The 18656-nt window shown below is 42.5% G+C and overlaps 3 protein-coding genes across 6 annotated transcripts in view; all 3 read right to left on the reverse strand.

Moving 5' to 3' along the window:
- Positions 1-334: 334 nt before the first annotated feature.
- On the reverse strand, positions 335-5337 carry LOC146967454 (rap1 GTPase-GDP dissociation stimulator 1). The gene is made up of 5 exons (XM_085761270.1): positions 4968-5337; positions 2619-2726; positions 1754-1876; positions 1497-1622; positions 335-1164 (listed from the first exon to the last, which is right to left on the reverse strand). The coding sequence occupies exons 1-5, from the start codon at positions 5059-5061 to the stop codon at positions 692-694; spliced, it is 924 nt and encodes a 307-aa protein (XP_085617396.1). The 5' UTR covers positions 5062-5337; the 3' UTR covers positions 335-691.
- Positions 5338-6137: 800 nt separating this feature from the next.
- Positions 6138-10876, reverse strand: LOC146967455 (uncharacterized). Of its 2 annotated transcripts, none has more exons than XM_085761268.1 (5): positions 10662-10876; positions 8683-9273; positions 8154-8354; positions 7502-7631; positions 6138-7408 (listed from the first exon to the last, which is right to left on the reverse strand). In XM_085761268.1, the coding sequence occupies exons 2-5, from the start codon at positions 9074-9076 to the stop codon at positions 6937-6939; spliced, it is 1197 nt and encodes a 398-aa protein (XP_085617394.1). In that variant the 5' UTR covers positions 9077-9273; positions 10662-10876; the 3' UTR covers positions 6138-6936. The 2 variants fall into 2 exon arrangements, with proteins under 2 accessions (XP_085617394.1, XP_085617395.1); XM_085761269.1 differs by having other exon boundaries at positions 10625-10742.
- Positions 10877-12020: 1144 nt separating this feature from the next.
- kif19 (kinesin family member 19) overlaps positions 12021-18656 on the reverse strand; it is a 37895-nt gene continuing 31259 nt past the window's right edge. For all 3 annotated transcript variants that reach the window (XM_085761279.1, XM_085761278.1, XM_085761277.1), the window contains 8 exons: positions 18298-18568; positions 17450-17574; positions 17171-17334; positions 16965-17070; positions 16323-16446; positions 14201-14589; positions 12937-13105; positions 12021-12839 (listed from right to left, as the gene is read on the reverse strand). In XM_085761279.1, coding sequence (XP_085617405.1) covers positions 12712-12839; positions 12937-13105; positions 14201-14589; positions 16323-16446; positions 16965-17070; positions 17171-17334; positions 17450-17574; positions 18298-18568 — 1476 coding nt within the window. In that variant the 3' untranslated portion in view covers positions 12021-12711. The remainder of the gene's footprint in view (positions 12840-12936; positions 13106-14200; positions 14590-16322; positions 16447-16964; positions 17071-17170; positions 17335-17449; positions 17575-18297; positions 18569-18656) is intronic.

The following is an 18656-nucleotide window of genomic DNA, read 5'->3' on the forward strand; positions in this document are numbered from 1 at the left end:
AAGTCTGAATTAGCTCAATATAAACAGTCATTTTTGTGTGCTCATCTTTTGTTGTTGTTGAATAAACTGCCCAAAAAATGCAAAAAACCTTGTTTGTGTGTTTTATTTATTTTTAATTGGGTTTTAATTTCAGCCTACTGGATGTCAAAGACATTCAAAAAATGTTGGCTAAAATTTGAAGAGCCATTATAAAAAATGGCACAGAAAAGATCTTCAGTATATCAATATTGCTGCCTTGGACAGAAATTCATGATGATTTCTAGCACTTGTGAGCAAATTACCAGCAAGGATGTCATTTATGAGGTTTTCATGTTTGGATAAATAACTTTTTAAATACATTTAAGCATTTACTTTTATCTCTGAATCAATTATTGCACAAAAAAAGCAAACAGTAATGTGTGCCAGTAAAGTGAACAGCCACTAACTTGAAAGTGGTTGACAAGTCAGTTTTCAGAACAAAACTATCCTCTTCTAATTTATAAAGCCATTGAATACCAACAAGAAGCAGATTATCTATAAGATAAATGTCAACAGGAGCAGATATGAAGAGAGTGCATGTCCAGGTTTATTGCGTGTAAACTTTCCGTCATGCTCTGCAGCACATCAACAGTCAGTGATATTATTATTATTATTAGAGAGTTTTGTATGCCAGTCAGGTTAGGCCACTGTGTTTGCTTGATGATTTCAGCTGTCAGAGAAAAGTGTGGAACACGCGAGTCCTCAGACTTTTTGTCCGAGGCACGTTCCTGGTAGAGAACTTGATCAGCTTGTACAGGTTCGACCCACTCCACAGGCCGGAGAGCGGGAACCAACGAGCAGTCCGCTTGTTCCCGTGAAGGTTCCAGAAGGACGAGGAGCAGCGCTGGAACACCTCGATGTTGACGGCGTACTGACCCGGCGCCCACTGGGACACACGCACGAGAGTCACAGAGGAGGCAAAACCGCAGGTGTGAGGAGAAATGCCATGAAACACCGACTCCCCCGGCCTCACGGACGCGCCCCTCTCCCAGACCATCCCGGCCTGCTCCGCCACTCCCATCCCACTGAGGTTGCAGAGGGCGTGCAGGCACACCTCCTCCAGCGCCTCCTTCTCAGGGAAACGAATGAGGATGCCAACAAGACGGGGCACGGCGCCTCGACGGAGCAACAGTTCCTGATGATTGGCTGAAAGAGACACAGAGATAAGGAGGAACACTTAGTACAGTCCAGTTTATTAGAAAGAGCATTTCTCAAATGATGAAAATGCCTATAAACTCCTGTGTAGCTTGTGAGTTTTAGAGTTTGTCACTGAGAAACCATGTTTCTTGCTTACTCTGTGCAGTAAAGCAATATTTGTATTTGCCTTACAGTACAGAGAGAAAAAATTGACCTTGTGAGCCCACAATGTAAAAATGCAAACAGGAATTTGACATTTACGTCATAATTAACGGCAAGAGCTTCAACATTGGAAGCCAAAACTTGTAGGGAAATATTTGTAAGTGGTTTCCATCACTTACAGCTGTCATAACACATCCGGGAGATGGCCAGTGCAGCGTGACGGAGCAGTTCCTGGTCTGGACTGGTCAGCACGGACAGAAGAGCCGTGACCAAGCCTGCGTCACCAAAACCTTTACGAACCATAGCTGAAAGGAAAACGACAACAAAAACAGGAAATTACCACAGGGAACCAAAAGCTTGAAGGTCCAGCACACGACCGATCTCCTATATTTCATTAACTCAAGTAAAAAAAGAAAAAGAAGGATATATAACTCACATTCCTTGGCGAGTTCGGCCACCAGTCTTGCAGTCAGCAGGGTGAGGGGCCCCCTGCTCCTCAGGGACAGGGCCAGGATCGGCAGGATCCCACTGATCACGACCTGCTCGGCAGCGCCTTTCTCTGGACACAGGGGAAATCACACATGAAAACACAACACAGACGCAAGCAAACAAGAAAGATAATATTACAACAAGCAACAGGCAAAGAAGAATTTGGCTTGAGGGATGAATCCAGATGTTTATGGTATTAATGACCTGTAGTTTTTGAACAATTTGTCCCTTTAAACTTTGTGCTGAGTTTTATCTTTTACGGATTTTCCATCTTTACTCTCTGCTTGATCTCTGTGACCTGTCTTTGCCTCCTCTGCCTCTCTATCCCCCTGTTGCTCTCCCGCTAGGAGACACAAATACAGCTTAACGTCTAACAGGGACTTACAACTGTCATACAATTGATCCCTTCACAGCCTCTCAACCCCCAGATCCGCATTCCTCACAGGTGAAGTTTTGCTGCAGGTTTTATCATTCAGAGTGGGGGAGCTCTTATTATTGCCTCTAGAGGTGGGAGGCATGCTGTCTTAAGGTATACTAGTATAGAAACACATAAATATGTAAATTGCATGTGGTTGCAGAGCTGTCTTCATTTTGCAATTCAAATCTCATCCAATGAAAGACAGACTATTTGACACAAAAAAATAACCCTGAATCCCCTCATTATACCGGGAAGCCTGTGACAGGTTGTGATGCATTCGATGTCGCCTAGCAGGTGGTGTTATAGCGGAGGCTTGGGGGATTTTACTGCCTCTAATAAATTCCAATTAGAAATGAGACACACGCAGTGAAAAAGAGAGTGCAAATGAACTCACTCCTCTCCTTAATGTTGGTCAGCACTGTGTTCAGATGTGGTTTAAGTTCATCCTCAATCAGCTCCAAACCGAGGACTCTGATGGCGCCTAATGCGTTGTTCAGGTTGTCTGTGGGGAGACATACGAGTGCTCATAAAATCAGATGCAAGTAAAAGGGAATGGATGCTGTATGGGTGCATGAGAAATATGAAAGTCATTACAGTGGAGTGAGAGAGAAACACAGTGGCTCATAAAAAAAACACATGAAAACACATCAATGAGAAAATACTGCAAATATAAACAGTACAGTACAACTGGGATTCTCCATTAGGACTGCATCTTAAACAGGAGTAAACATCACTGAGAATAATTGGACTGCAAACATGCACTTCATCCCTCCTTGCAGAACATCCAGATGTTATCCTGTCTGGTTTGGAACAAGCAGCATAACCTCCAAGGATGGAAAATGAAGCCAACACAGAAGCACCAAAGGCTGCACTTCTTCAAATGGCCACTTGGGGTGGAATCAAAAGTGAGTCAATCCACGTTGACCCCCAGGTTAAAAAGTCCAATTTTATATAGAAGTATCTATCTATGTCAATGACTAATATCCTCATTGTGATGCCTGTATGGGACGTACATTTGTATATAACTCAGTCATTTAGATTTTATTAAGACTTTAAGTTCTGGATAATAGAGGGTATGGTTGCCACAAATGGATTTACCCATTTTGAGTTAGCCAGGAGTTTGATGAGCTTCAGAACCGCTCAGTGGGTTTGAGCTAAATGCTAACATCAGCATGATTAATTTTAATGCTACCATGTTGATGTTTAGGAGGTGTCTCTATCTTGTTTTAAAGTTAGCATGCTAACACTTCCTAACCAGCACTGTACTCGAACAACCTGAACAAATCATCGGTGATTGCAGGAACTGAGGCACTCATGATTGAAAAATCATGGCCATTAAGCCATAAAGGCTTTTCATAATTTTTCAACTCTGAGTTGAGTGCCTCAGTTCCTGCAATCACCAATGATTTGGATCCTCACACTGAAGAGCAGCAGAAGAGACTAACTAACAAGCAATTAATACCCATGCTCCAGGCATCATTGGAAGAAAAGTTGATGTTGATCCAATAGTTTTTGAGGTACACACTCAAAACCATGAATCTCAACCTTGGTGCTAGAGGAAAAGTCAGAGGATCATCAGTGTCAGTCACCTGAGCTTTGATGGTGCTTTGTCTGCAACAAGTTTCACTGCAAATCCTCCATTGGTTGTTAGGAAATACTAGTTTGGACCAAAGTCTTGGAGCTCACCAGCACTCTAATAAATCTAAGCATCTTAATATTCACCTATGATTGAACCAGAGATCGATATCTGGTCCACTAACTCTCAAATGCACAAGCCCAGTATAACTCTTCTATATTGTACTCCATTGCCTCTAAACCCCAGTGGAAATCAATCAAACCAACAGAGAGCTTCTCTGAGCCTCAGTCCATTTCCTCCTGCAGATGTGACCTGCTTCAAATTCTCTATTCAAGGACTCTTCAACAGTAAAAACCACTTTCCTGCTCAGCTTTTCCACGACTGGCTTGTGCAAACATGAAACCGTCCGGTGACCGAGCCACATTTCTCTGGTGAGTGGTTCTTCAGTTGACATATAGGCTACAGAGACCAGTGACACATTAGTAATTAGTGATGTGGACACTGAAGTCCCAGCTTTCACCTCAGCAAACACCGGACCAGTAACCGAAGACATGAACATGTGAAGGGAATATTAGGAGTCTCAGAGGTTTAAGCCCATTTACCACAAATCATATAGACTTTATGTCACATTTTGAAAACTGCACTAATGGTTTCACTGGTTTCCATAATGTCACAAATCAGCCACTGGACTCTTGAAACTCTCATGATTTCCAGTCCAGTCAAAGATTATGCAAGTTTCGAGAGTCTGTTAATTGATTTTCATATCACAAAGAAATTAATACGAAACATACAGTAAGCTTCCAGGAAAGATGTGAAAATACATCTAAAACTTCAATATAGCAGGCATTAAAGACATAAACACGGTTGTGGCTCAGATTCATACAGATTAATAGAAAACTATAAAAATGTGTGTGAATGAATAAGACTTAACCTTCATCCAAACTACTACTGAGGTGCTTTTCAACACAGGTTAACCTCTAACTTAACTAATTAATCTGCTCGCTGGCTGACAGTGTATAAATGTCTGTCTAAGTGTGTCAATGTGGAGCATGGAACAAAAGTGTGTCAGTTGTTTAAATGGAGACGTTAGATCAACCTTCATGTCAAAGCCTGTTCCCCCCGATCCTACAGCTTCTGATGAGGAACTTTTCCCACCGTTGAACTCACCGTTTGGTGTGTACGGCTGCAGTCGACTGGATCTGCGTTTATCCCTGTGGGAACGTGTGTAGCTGTAGGTGAGTGGCACATTAGGGTGTCCCATCCCGCTCCGCTCTGTGGCCTTTGGACAGCAGCCGGTCGGACTCTCTCAGGTCGACATCTTCATGCAGAACACACTGCTCCTCTCCACAGCCATTCTTCTCCTTTTCCTGATTTCTTTCTTTTGGTGCCAGGCTGCAGAGAAGACCTCAGGAAAAGCCTACCTCAGCCAGCTCTTTACTTTTCACTTCCCTCACACCGATACGCCCCACCTACACATCCTAACCTCTGGTTTTGTGTGAAATCAAACAGTTTGTTTACCTGAGGCGTCTGTCATCCATGTTCTCCAGTTGGCCCTCTGTCCCCTCTCAGGGTTAATACAGAGAAAATCCTCACTAAAGCCGTCCTCTCTCCCCCTCCCTGTGTGTGTGTACAGTTCAGGTATTAGCACTTGGCTGACTCTACTGTGTGTATTCCTACAGCCCTGGAAATCTCCCACAATGCCTTTCGGCTTCTAGAAATTTCAAGCCAACAACAACAACACAGACAGGTAGACATCTGGCGTCTGTTTCTGTACACAAGGATATTATTAGATGGCATCTTTCCCAGAATGGAAACAGGGTTGAACTGCAATTTTGGCATCTTATTAACCTTATTAACCTTATTTTAACCACAAATCCAATGTGTAAAACATCTCTTCCTTTCCATAAATGAAACATACGAGGCCACTTTGCTTTTTCTTTTTACAGCTGCATGTGCTCCATTCACAACCAGGGTTGCCACCTTTAATCTGAAGAAATATGGGACTAAGAGAAGAGAATTCAAAACAGAAAAACAAACCTTTTCATTCGGTTAAACTCAAACTTACAAAAATATCAAGGGTTAGAATTAATGCAGCCTCATGCTGATTTACAATCAGTATTAGGAAGGTCAGAGAAAGGGGAAGACATGTGTCCAAACACCATGGGGGGTCGGAGGACATGAACCTGGGCCTCCGAGGTGTAGGATTTAGTCTTAATGACATGTGCTCCTACAGGTGACATCACATTATTCACAGCCCTTTGAAGACACGACAAAAATAGGTGAGGAATTTCTGCGACATCTACCACCAGACAAAAAAAAGAAGAAGATTCAAAACGCTTATGAAAATTAAATCTTTATATTTCACTCAGCTCTTGAGGGTCAAGTAAAAACAGACATCTTTATGTTTCCTCACTCTACTCCAGAATAACAGGCCAGGAAGTCTAGACAATACATACAAACAGGAACAGAAGACATTGTACCACCTTCTGTTCCTTTGTCCTGTGCATGGACGTGTTTACTCAGTGTTTCCATTTCACTCACAGCTGTTTGTCCGTTCACTAAAAACCTAGGATGAAAAAATAATATATGATAAGATTCAGTTTATATATTGAATTACATATCAAAACGTGGAGGATTCACTTCAAAGAAATAATTCGACATTCAGCGAAATGTGCTTCACCAGTTTCTCTAACAGCTCTTCCTACAGTATCTGTACACGCTACCGTAGCTTAGCTTAGCATAAAGGCTAGAAACAACAAGCCTGGCTCTGTCTACAGCTAATGAACAGCACAAAGTTAACACACACAAACAAAAAAAACATAAAAACAAGAAATAATTCATTACAAAAAAACACTACTTATCATTTCTGTGCTTTGGATTTTTCAGTTTGTCACATGTAAACAGAGCCAGGTTTGCTGATCCAGTTCCAGCCCTCGTGCTAAATGAAGCTAACCACCTGCAGGCGCCAAACTGAACACGTTTCACTTTGATGCCGATGCTCCGTCACAGCCTGTGATCGACCTCGAGGAGCGCCACCCGGCTCCACTCGTGCAGAGCCTCTGTACCGTTGCTGAACGTCCCTTCGAATGGGACCGTGACTGGTTCTTTAGACCTGTCGTCCTGTGAGCAGCAGGTGTCAAACTGATCCATCTGCATTCAAACCACTGGAAACAGTCTCATATCCCACAGACACCAGAGTCAGGACGTTACCCTCCACATCGTCTGCTTTGCACTGCTCAGCTTGGGTTTCTACAGGACTCACAGCTCCTGTTTCCTGTCTGGCTTTCTTCCTGGCTTTGCCCCGCCCCTTGCCTTTGGAGATGACCTTCCCTTGCTCTTTGATCCCCTCCGACGCCTTGTGAGGCCTCTCCATGTCGGCCGGGCGAGTTTTGCGGTGGCGCCTGCGGATGCGCCGTGACTGCAGGCCGGAGTCGGACGGGTCGGACGCCGCCGCCCCGGACAAGATGCGAATCTGCTGCTCGATCACCATGACGATCATGTCCAGAGCAACGTCCAGCATCCCCAGACCGAGGCCGTGGGTGACGTTGTCAAACGCGCCACTGTTGACGGGGTCGTTGAAGCATTTTCTCATATCCTCGAGGTGGTTCCTGAGGGGAAAAACACACAAGTGTTATCACTCACTTTACCCACAATTCCTTGAAAAAAACAGCGATGTTACAGCAAAGACACACAGTACATACTTAGTTTCAATAATTTTGGACCAGTGCTGAACTGTGTTTGTCTCTGGGATGAGCTGTTTGGCCATGTTGCCGTAGTCGATGTAGTCGTGGGCGAAATCTTTCATATCGTCGCACAAAGCCCTGGTGTCACCTGGAAACATATACAAATTAAAAGGGGGCATATTATGGAAATATCACTTTTTGAAGGCTCTTTAACATATATTTGGGTGTTTGTCTTGCCTTCTGGCCCCCAAAATGCAAGAATTGACAAAAAAATCTGTAATGTGCAGAATCCCTAGGTTGAAATCCATGTGGTTTTACAAGCTGTTCCCTCAGTTGTCTTCCAGTGAGGTAACTAGTTTTCGAATTTGCATAATACCACCCCTCCTAGGTACCTGTAGAAGGGGCGGGGCAAGCAGTGGTTCATTTGCATTTAAAGGGACAGGCACTGAAACCAGCCGTTCTGAACAGGGCTGTTTTGAATGTATGAAAAGAGCTGTGATGTTTGATCCTTGGGGTATTTTGACCAAAGCATGTCACAGATATGTCTTTAAGACACCTGGGAACTATTTTAATTTGTGGAAAAGGGGCATAATATGTCTCCTTTAAAACAGCTCACTCAAATTAAACATGCCATCCCATACACACATATAGACACACTCAGATCTGTCACCTTCTGTGAGTTTGGAGAACGAGGAGGATACGGAGGTAGTCGTGCTTGGCGTGAGGCCGAGTACATTCAGCGACTCCAGCAGCGTCTTCTTGCTGGCTGGGCCCCGGCTGACCCGAGTGTACGCCGCCAAAGAGCGCAGCGACATCTTCTCCGGGGCCTGAAGGCGCCGTTTGATTTCATCGTACGAGATCAGATACTTCCCTGAAATTAGAGCAACATGCCACGGGAAGAGGTGAATGCATCGGCAGCAGGAGTAGGAGTTGGGATTTGGAGTAACATTTAATCAAATCTGAATGCAAAATTGGATTTGCTCATCAAATCTGAATCCCTTGTCATATTTATTTATTAAGGCTTAGATTTGAAAAGTTTGAAATGACAAAGACTTTTAATAACTAAACTACATAAGTAAAACCCAAGAGCTCTGCTTAAACATTCAGATAATAATGAGTTTGCCTGAATGTTTTGTACATTTGTGAGAGAAACTATAAAAGATTCAACAGGTGTAATCTTCAAACAACTGGCCACTTACGAGCTTTAGATCCTTTCATGTTGGGATCCAGCAGTGACGACACTTCTGCAAACGGCATGTGAGTACTGGGCTCTGAGTTTGTGCTCGAGTCTGGAGGCGGCTCCTGACTCTGGGACAGGCCTTCGGTATGGACCGGACCAGAAACCTGCATCTGGGGCTGGACATGAGACTGGATGTTGTGCATCTCCACCTGGTTCTGATCTAAAGGGGCCTGGTTTTGCACTTGAGGGAGGACCAGTGTGTTTTCAGATAAACCCTGCAGACTCATCCCTCCTTGTGCTACGCCTGCGGCTTGCTCCGACGAAACCTGAAAGATGCCCATGACCGGCTTTACCACAGTGAAGACCATGTTCCCCTGGGCGTCCAGACCCACCATCCGAGTAGATGGGTCCATGTCTTTGTTCAAATTTTGAGGTTGTAATCAGAAATGTTATCAGGCTCAGCACAGGACACTTTAGAGGCCCATGTAGCGATAGAGTACAGGAAGAGGTTATTGTTGAAGCTAACGTCTGTGTAGTCAGTGTTACTTTCGCTGTTCAGTTTCATAAAGGTTATGATCACTCATGGCAGCACCACAGCACAAGTTTTATCCTGTAAAAGACAGAAAAAGAACAGAATATCAGTCAGTCACAGAATTAAGTTGTAATTAACCATTAAAACATTTGAAATAATTTGAAAATGCATTAAAAAAAAAAAAAGTCTTACATTTTACAACGTACAATGAGAATATGAACGAATGTTTTGATGACATGTAGGCCTATGACATACACTGACTGTGTGTTTGGCTGACTGGTTTTAGTTTTGGATAATTAAGGAAATGAAACTTTATAGAACTGAAACTGTATCATTGGAGTGTGAAGTGAAATTACTGTTTATATGGTGTGTCTTCACTTTGTGTAAAGGACTCAGCCACCTCAGTGAACTGGCCGACACCTTCACTTCTGCTAATCTCTCCAGAGTCATGACCTTTGTTACACAAATATATCCAGCAAAGCAAAAGACTGAATGTTAGTCAAAAATTCACTTCATACATTTATCTAGATTATATAACATATGCTATTTATTTCCTATGGCTAATTACTGCTAACTACAGTTCATCTGAGATTAGAGCAAAAACAAATTAAGACAAATGCAAAAACCATGAATGATTCACATAAATAAATAGTGGATTCAACGCTTTTCTCTTTATTATTTTCTCTGACTTTACAGTTTTTCAATTAAACATTAAAGCAGCCTAGATTGATATGTAGGCTATAGGTCAAACACTACAGGTGCAGATGCTTTTATAGTGTCTTGGCCCACATCCAAATCCTCAAAACATTCACTTCCTCAACTTTGCATGGGTGTCTTACTTTTACATTTATTCCTGTGATGCATGAAAAGACACTTAGGTAACATGGTGACCAAGTGATATACATGATATAATAATAACAATATACAAGATAATGCAAATGCAGTAAGTGATGAGGAGTTTATGGGTCAGTTTGTGCATGTGATGGGACATGATAAGGAAGAGGACACAGTTTCTGATCCAAGTGTCCACAATATATTTTAACTTCCATATTAACTTTTGACCAAAATTAATGAATGAGCGGTGCAAACTAACAACTTTAGAAAAATAACAGCAAATACAAAAAAAAAATTTATCGTCTATTCGTGTTGTTTTATCAGCGTTTAAAATCTACAATGAAAAAACTAAAGTTGAATGTATAAAAAAAATTAGAAAAAAAAAGTAAGTAAGTAACTAACAAACTAAATAACGACACAAATATTTCCAACAAAACATCTCATGATAACTAAACATTCATCATGGCTGCCATGTCATGAGCGACCGTGGCTGTTTTTTTCCACAGCCGGCCGTAAACGTTACACAAAAACCGGGCAAAACTGCTCCGAAACAACGGCGGTTCTGGACGGGACAGACCGAAATCAAGGCGCTAACCTTGGATGCAACTGGTGACGGCTGCCGCTGCACTCACCGAGCTGAACTGCCGTGTGATTTCTCCTAAAAGGACACTGATCCTAGAACGGTCCTCGACGAAGGCAGCGACATTTTTTCTCCCTCTCTGCTGTTGCTTCGGCGGGTTGCAAATCAGCCGTATGTGCACTACCGCCAGAGAGCCGTAATCCCGACGCTCATTGGTCCAGCGGCTTGTCAATCGGGCAGCAGCTGGCTCCTCATTGGACAGAGGCGTTGTCCGGTAGCGAAGAGGAGGCGGGACTTCCGGCTCGGGCTTCTCTGATGAATACAATGGAATAAAGTCGTTTGAAATTTGTTTATGTGACTTTTTATCACGGTCTTTAAACGTTATACACAAATTTAACAGAGTAAACGTTTTCACATTTACATACTGACTAAAGGGACTCAAACTGCTATTGTTAAAGTACTTATATAACGTCCAGTAAATAAAAAATCCACTTTTTAAGCGAATAAAAGGGATTTAACTAGTTCTAAATAAAGCTAAATTTGCCACCAATAAAATATCTGTAGTAGGTGTAAAAACTTCTGAAGTCAGTAAAGTGATGGTCCATCATATGGCTTAATACTCCTCATCCCAACTGTGGCCACTGTGCAACATCTAGTGGACATTTTAGGATATTACACAAGATCAATGAGTCCTGAGCTATGGTCCCATGGGGCATTTTGCACTAAATTATCATTTTGGATTAAAATATATTCTGAAAACGATATCAGAATAGACACATCTTCATATGTTGATTTATATCCTGTTATATCACATTTAATCTTTTAGTTTTTAAGCCAGCATGCACTCCTTTTCAACACCTATTCTTAATATCTTTTTTCTCTTGTGAGGACAAACTGTTATTCTACTGTTTTAGGTGAAGTGTGTATGCCTGTGACTGTGTAACGTGGATGTTACATCTATACAACATTTTTTCTTGTATTTTACATACAATGACAATACAGGCATTATATATCAATTCTATCTTGTACCCAATTGCGTCTAAAATGACTGTCTAAACTAACATTTTCCTTTTCTCTCAGGCCTGAAAACACACATTTTACTGGAAAATAAGCAACATTGTCTCATATTTCATTTGAATTTATTTGGGTACAAATAAAAAAATGTACAAAATAAAGCATAGAAAGTAGTAAATATGAAAACAACGACAACAACAACATAAAAGAAAAGGCAACAGTTAAATAATTCATTAAAAATACAGCCAACTAACCTGTGGTACTGGTATATCTACACAAACGGAGCATTTAGACATTTAACAGTCAGGTTTGGGTAAGAAAAGGCATAGACCTGGGGTGTGTGAATACAAGGTTGAGTTTAAATCCAGAAGTGCACAACAATCAAGATGATCAAGTATTTCTTTTTCTTTTACTCAAAAAACCTCACTACAAGAAACATTGATACCAAAACATTTTGACAATAGGCCTCTGCTCATTATACAGTTTTTACACTGTCATAGTTTAATATCCTTTTTCCCTCAGCACTCATTTACATCACGACTGTGAAGTTTATCCCCATAATTATCCCTCATTAGCTTAATGCGTCTGTTTCCGGCCTTCATAACAAGCACCGAACATTACCAGACTGTAGGTATATACTCATAATGCACAAACATTAGTACACAGTGTTGCATTCGTTATGAGCTTGACACCATCCTGACTCAACGATAACACATTAACTCAGCACGACAACAAGCTTCAAAAGTGGAAACACGTGACGAAACAGAACGCGCAACTGTACTGTACGTCTGACGATCTTTGGCATCTGTAACAGGCTTTGCGTGTTTCAGAGCCTGTCAGCGCCGTCGCTCCAGCGAAGCACAGAGGAGACCTGTGTGGAGGTGAGGAGACCAGCTCCTGTCTGGTTCTCTCTCCATCAAACTGCCTCGTCATCCTGCCTACTGTCAGTCACAGAGGGGGCTAGTGTTCACTGTTATCTGGGCGGGGGGGTGGGTGTGGGTGTGGGTGTGGGTGCTCTCCATTTCAGGCTCAGCTGGTTCTGGTGTTAGTGCTGGTGTGGAGGCTGGACTCTGGAGGCTCTCAGCGGCTCAGTGTCTGCGTGTGCGTTGGCCCCCGGTGCCAGTAGTGGTGATGTAGAGGAGGGGCTGAGGGTGCCGCAGCTGGGGCCCCCGCTTCAGGTTACTCATATGGGCTGTGGACGACTCTGCGTTCAAGCCTGTGGATGAAGGATGAAGACTGAGCTCAGTAAAAAAGATCGTTACGAGAGGTCAACTTTGTCACTTTGTCGTCTCTGGTGTGGCGTGGTGGTTTACCTGTTTGCTGGCCGTTGTGGGGCGCCCGGACTTTGGCGAGAGGGGGGACACCTCTGTACTGGGGACGCAGCATGGGGGCCTGGGGCTGGCCGTTAATGTGCAGGTGGGGGTCTGATGTGCTGTCCAGAGGGCGAAACCTCTGAGTTGTGGTTGTCTTGGTCTGAGGGAGCTTAGAGAGAGAGATGATAAACAAATAATCAGTGATCGATTGATTGCTTTCATGTCTCAGACGGTGTTGTAATGTAATAAAGTACAAATACTTAATTGTTGTACATATCTGTATTGTACTTTATCATTTATATTTCTGGAAACTTTCACTTGTACTCCACTACATTTTCTAAATAAAAATGTGTTATTTTGCTGTGATATGTTTCCCCAAAGTATTTTTGTTACTCTTACTGTAGATACAAAATAAAGTTTGTGGTGGTGATCAGGATAAGATGTAAATAAGTAAGAATAAAGATAAGATACTGTAAATATGCTGTGTTTGAACCCTGAATGCTGTGCTATACTGTGAGGAATACAATAAAGCTGATAATCAATATTTTACCTGATCGCTACTTTTATTACTTTTAATACTGGAGTATAGTAAATATCAAACTTTTAGCTAAGTAATATTCTAAAAAACGACTTTAACTTCTACCAGAGTCATTCTCTGGTAAGATACTTGCACTTTATATTATTAAAGGGATAGTAGCCTTTTTGGTAACACTTTATTTTAAGGGGTCCTTGTTCCTGTGTATCTACCTAATTAATTACAGTGTAATTACCTATGTAACCGTATGTAATAACATGTACTTGAATTGTAAATAAATAGTGTATTTTGGTGTACTTACAGGTCCTTGTTACACTTGTAATAAGAAATGCTTGTGCAAAGAGAGAGGCCACTTTGGCATTTCTTATTACAAATAAAAACTGCGTTTTTCCTTCACTTTGAGGGGCTGGAAAAAATTGTATTATAGTGAACAATGGAACTGTGTATTTTTTTTCAGGTAAAACCTCTTTTAGGCCACGAAAATAGGCCATTTCTTTGGGTCCATTCACAACTATGTATGTTGTAAATCTCTGGGCAGGGCTATGGGCTGGCGTTGCTAACGGGAGGAGTGTAGAGAGTCTGCTACTGCAATTAAAGTACTTAATGGCTATTTGTAGATCATACAACCCCACTTTAAAAAAATGCTACTATCCCTTTAAGTATTACTTTGTAGTACTAATACTGATATAAATACACAATCACAAACTGTAGTCTATGGCTGATACTCACAGCTTGACCAGTGACCTCGAAGGAGCGTGAGCGTCTCTTCTTGCGCCGAGCCTCAAAGTCCACTTCCCTGGGCGTCTGGTTCTGGGTGGCGACCTGTCGGTTACGTGGGCGGGTCCAGGTCACCTGCAGGCCGGGTCCGTCCCCGGTGCTGCTGGACAGGTTGTCGTCCGAGGTGGCGTGTCTGAGCTCCGGGCTGGGCTGCCTGCCGCGGTGCATCGGCAAACCTCTAGGGGGCGCCTCGCTCAGAGAGAGGCTGCTTTTCTGCTTCTTGGGGTCCAGGGGGGAGGCGGGAGGGGGCAACCGCAGGGCGTCAAGCTCCAGGGCTTTGGAGCGTCGACGGGCGGCTTTCACCACGATGCTCTGGACTCCCTTTAGGATCTGCTGGCGCTCTGTGGGGACACAAGGAGAGGTTTGTTATATAATTTAATTCATCACCTTTTCTGACTTGTTTTTGAGGGCTGTGGATCTGGACGAGAGCTAAAATGCAGGTTCACTCACTTCATCAAAGGGCGACTTCAGACAGTGAATCAGCTATTGTGTTGTTAAGCGTTAATTATTAATGAAGGTGCAATGCTTCAGTCTTATTTCTAAGAGAAAAATATCAAAGATTTTCTGATTCAAGCCTTTAAAATTTATTTTTGCCATCTTTTATTTAGCTGGTTGATGAAGCCTGGATTCTAAAATGTGTCAGTTTGTTGGTTTTTATGGTCTCACATGACCATGCTGTTACACTGAAGGCTTTTAAAAGTTTTAAAGTAGAGTTCCTTATTGTTGTTTTTGTGATTTTTTTTGTGAAGTTCATATATGTCGTCATCCAAAGAGATGATAATAAGATAATAATATTAAACATGCTATAATTCTGTTCCTTGTGCAATAAGTCTTGTCTAACATGTGCAGTTACTACTGTGATAAATCTTCACATTTGTAGCCAATATCTCTTCAGTACATTTGTATTTTTTCTGTTTTTATACTTCATTTATGTCACTCCTGTGTATTAATTTTGAGTGAGGATAAATTGTTTCATGTCTATTTCACCTTTTTTTTCTCTTGCAGAAGCAATTGTGTATACGTTAAAGGGATAGTTCACCCTAGAATGATATTTCGCTCATTATCTACTCACCCTCATGTTGACTAAGGGCTGGAAGAAGTTTCAGATTCCTCCGTGGCTTCTCTGAGTTACAGGGGGTCTCGGCATAGCAGTGCATGTCCATATAACGGTTGCAAAGGGACACCGGAGCTCTTCGTAAAAAAACACACACAAAAAAACATCCAAATACCTCCATGATGCTCGTATGTAATGTCCGTCTTGTGCTGAAGCCCCAAATTGCGTAATTGTCCCGAAAAAAATTAAATAAGTCTATATTTTAAGCTTGTTTGTAGCGGAAGCTTCTCGAAGCTCCTCTTCCTGGTCCGTCCAAATCTCGCGTGATTTGCGCCGGCGTCAGCATGCGTCAGTGCGGTTACTGCGAATCACGCGAGATTTGGCTTCCGCTACAAACAAGCTTAAAATATAGACTTATTTAATTTTTTTCGGGACAATTACGCAATTTGGGGCTTCAGCACAAGACGGACATTACATACGAGCATCATGGAGGTATTTGGATGTTTTTTTGTGTGTGTTTTTTTACGAAGAGCTCCGGTGTCCCTTTGCAACCGTTATATGGACATGCACTGCTATGCCGAGACCCCCTGTAACTCAGAGAAGCCACGGAGGAATCTGAAACTTCTTCCAGCCCTTAGTCAACATGAGGGTGAGTAGATAATGAGCGAAATATCATTCTAGGGTGAACTATCCCTTTAATGCCTCAAGGAGTTGCCACAAATTTCGCTGTATTTAACATACAATGATAATAAAGACAATCTCATAATAAAATCCCAAGACATTACTCAACAAATGAGTAACAATAATGTTTCTGTTAAATCATCATGAAGGTCAAGGTTATGAAGTGAATTGAAAACAGGTCTGGATGCAGCATCTTTTATAGCGGCCTATAAAAAGCCTCCAGCTGTGTGTGCTTTATGTACAGTATCCCCTGTAAATCATTTCAGGAAAGTAATTTAAATATTCTCAATGTTACGCTCTGTCCGTCCTCTCACTAAAACACCAGTTTGAGCATCTTACCGCTTCGTGACAGCGGGACATCGGCGCCGGCCTCGCTGCTCTCGGGCGAGGAGTCCAGGTGGCTGCTGACACTGTGGCTCAGGTGACTGTAGCTCAGGGAGCTCTCAGGAGCCAACGGCTGCAGCTGCACACATGACGACACGTGATTATCACACATTCACTGGGATGCTTGCTTTGCTTTCAGTCCAGGTCAGGTGGAGTGCCATCTAAATCAGTTTTTTTTTTTTACTCTGAATGGGGCATTTGGACTCTGACTCTCATTACCTCATCCGTCTGTGAGTCACACTTCTTCAAAATTTGCATAGAGAGAAAATCAGCCTGAAGTACTATTATTTAGAGGTGCAACTCTGCTGGTTTGGAAATTTCAACCTAAGTAAAAAACCTTGAGTGTACGAGCTGAGAGTGAATACTCATGACAGGACTATAATGCAGATTCTTTTATGGAGGCGTGTGGGTGGAAATGAAAAGCTTCTGGCTGAGTGAAATGTCTGTGTGAATTTAATTCAAACAGGAAATCGTGAGGTGAAAAATAAGAAATAAGAATTGACTGCGTCTTAATGCACAGCATGAAACACATCTCAGGGACGAGTCGGTGAAGTGGAATAGACAAGGGTACGTTCAGACTATTAGCAGTGTCCTCACCTCTCTGTTGCCTTTCCCATTAATGTGGATGGGAGGCGGCGTCATTACAGCCGAGTTCTTCATCTGCCTGGCGTGAGGGCTGCTCTTAAAGACTCTGTTATTATCCCTGGCACAGAGAAAGAAGAGAAGCTCACATGAACCTGCTGAGATCTCTGTTAATGCTGTAAATTGGTTGAATGAACTCTGAATAAAAGACGTCCTCTTACAGCTCAGGCTCAGGCAGGATGGGCGGTAAGGTGTGTCTGCGGATTTTGGCTTGGCCCCGTCTGTTATCGGGACACCCGTTGCGGACGCTCTCCTGGTCTGAGTCCATGTCCTGCATGTTGTCGCGACCCTGATTGGGCAGGCTGATCTTGGGTAGAGAGCCCTCCTGGAAACGAGTGCAAAGTATTTATGAGAACATCATTTTATTTATATTACAGTATTCTAATATATAAAAAAAAAAAATTAAAGGTTCTTCTTTTGAGTGGTTTCACCGGTGTTACCTTGATGGTGTGTCTGGTGGTCACCTTATCCAGCGCCATGGCTCTGTCCAGCTTCCTCTCATCCAGTTCCCTCATGTAGATGTCGTACAGCTCCTGGAGGTGGGGGGGCACCAGCAGGCTGTGGTCTGCAACACAGGAATATTTATACTTCAGTAAACTGAAAATGCACCTAAAGTTACATTTTTGTTGATTATTGTTGCATGATTTAAAAAGAAAGAAAGAAATATACTGCATTAAAGCTACATTTGCAATTTGTACATTAAAACGACAAAAAAACTGAAAATAACCCTGAACCGTCCTCGACACGATCAGAAGACCCTTCACTTATTGATCAGTAATTATAAATCACCAATCATCACTGTGTTCAAATACAGGTTGTCCAGATACAGTATCATAGATGTTGAGTCCACCAGCTTTGAACACATAGTAAATATTATGATAACAGTGATGATTACAGTGGGGAGAATACGTATTTGATCCCCTGCTAATTTTGTATGTCAAAGAAGTGGTCAGTCTCTAGTTTTTATGCTAAGTTTATTTTAACAGAAAGAGACAAAATATCAATAAAACATCCAGAAATAATATCATCATATAGACGTTATGAATTAATTTACATTTAATCAAGTGAGATAAGGGCAAAAATCAACAGGGGGTCAAATACTTATTTTTTCCACTGTATATGTAGGGCATGAATTGTCAATCAAATATTTGTATCACTGCTTCTCTAAAGGAGAAAGAAATGGGCTCCAAGCTTCATTAAAGAGATCTTCTCCTCTCTGCTGTGTATGTGGTACCCATTCCTTTAAAACTGGGGGTACAGGTGCACGAGTAAACACCGACAGACTCACCGTCGATAAACTGTCTCTGCTGCTGGATGATCTCGTCACACAGGTGTCTGTGCTGCTCGAAGCGCTGCACCACAAAGTTCTTCTGTCGGATGACGTTGTCCTTGAGCAGCGCGTGGGACTGCATCTCCGCGTTCTCGATCTCCAGCTCGTGGACTTTGCAGAGGAGGCCCAGGACCTCGCGCTGCTCCTCAGAGCTCACGCGCCGAGGCAGCAGCTCCTCCAAGCGGCGGGCGCGATCCCGGAGCTCCAGAAACCTGCGCTCCAGCGACGCCTTCAGGGGAAAAACAGCAAGAGCTCAGGTTGGATTATACGTACGTATATAACTATACATGTTCCCTATTTATCTGAGAAGCAGAAGG

The sequence above is a fragment of the Trachurus japonicus genome, chromosome 19, assembly GCF_045865225.1.
Source record: "Trachurus japonicus isolate A0001 chromosome 19, Traja_1.0".
Classification (NCBI taxonomy): Eukaryota; Metazoa; Chordata; class Actinopteri; order Carangiformes; family Carangidae; genus Trachurus; species Trachurus japonicus.

Coding starts and splice junctions, on each gene's coding strand:
- LOC146967454 (XM_085761270.1), bottom strand. CDS start 5,061: ATGGGACACCCTAATGTGCCACTCACCTACAGCTACACACGTTCCCAC. Junction 2,727..4,967: donor GCAGCCGTACACACCAAACG/GTGAGTTCAACG, acceptor GTCTCCCCACAG/ACAACCTGAACAACGCATTA. Junction 1,165..1,496: donor CCGGATGTGTTATGACAGCT/GTAAGTGATGGA, acceptor TGTCTCTTTCAG/CCAATCATCAGGAACTGTTG.
- LOC146967455 (XM_085761268.1), bottom strand. CDS start 9,076: ATGGACCCATCTACTCGGATGGTGGGTCTGGACGCCCAGGGGAACATG. Junction 8,355..8,682: donor CATGAAAGGATCTAAAGCTC/GTAAGTGGCCAG, acceptor CTCTAATTTCAG/GGAAGTATCTGATCTCGTAC. Junction 7,409..7,501: donor TCCAAAATTATTGAAACTAA/GTATGTACTGTG, acceptor TTTTCCCCTCAG/GAACCACCTCGAGGATATGA.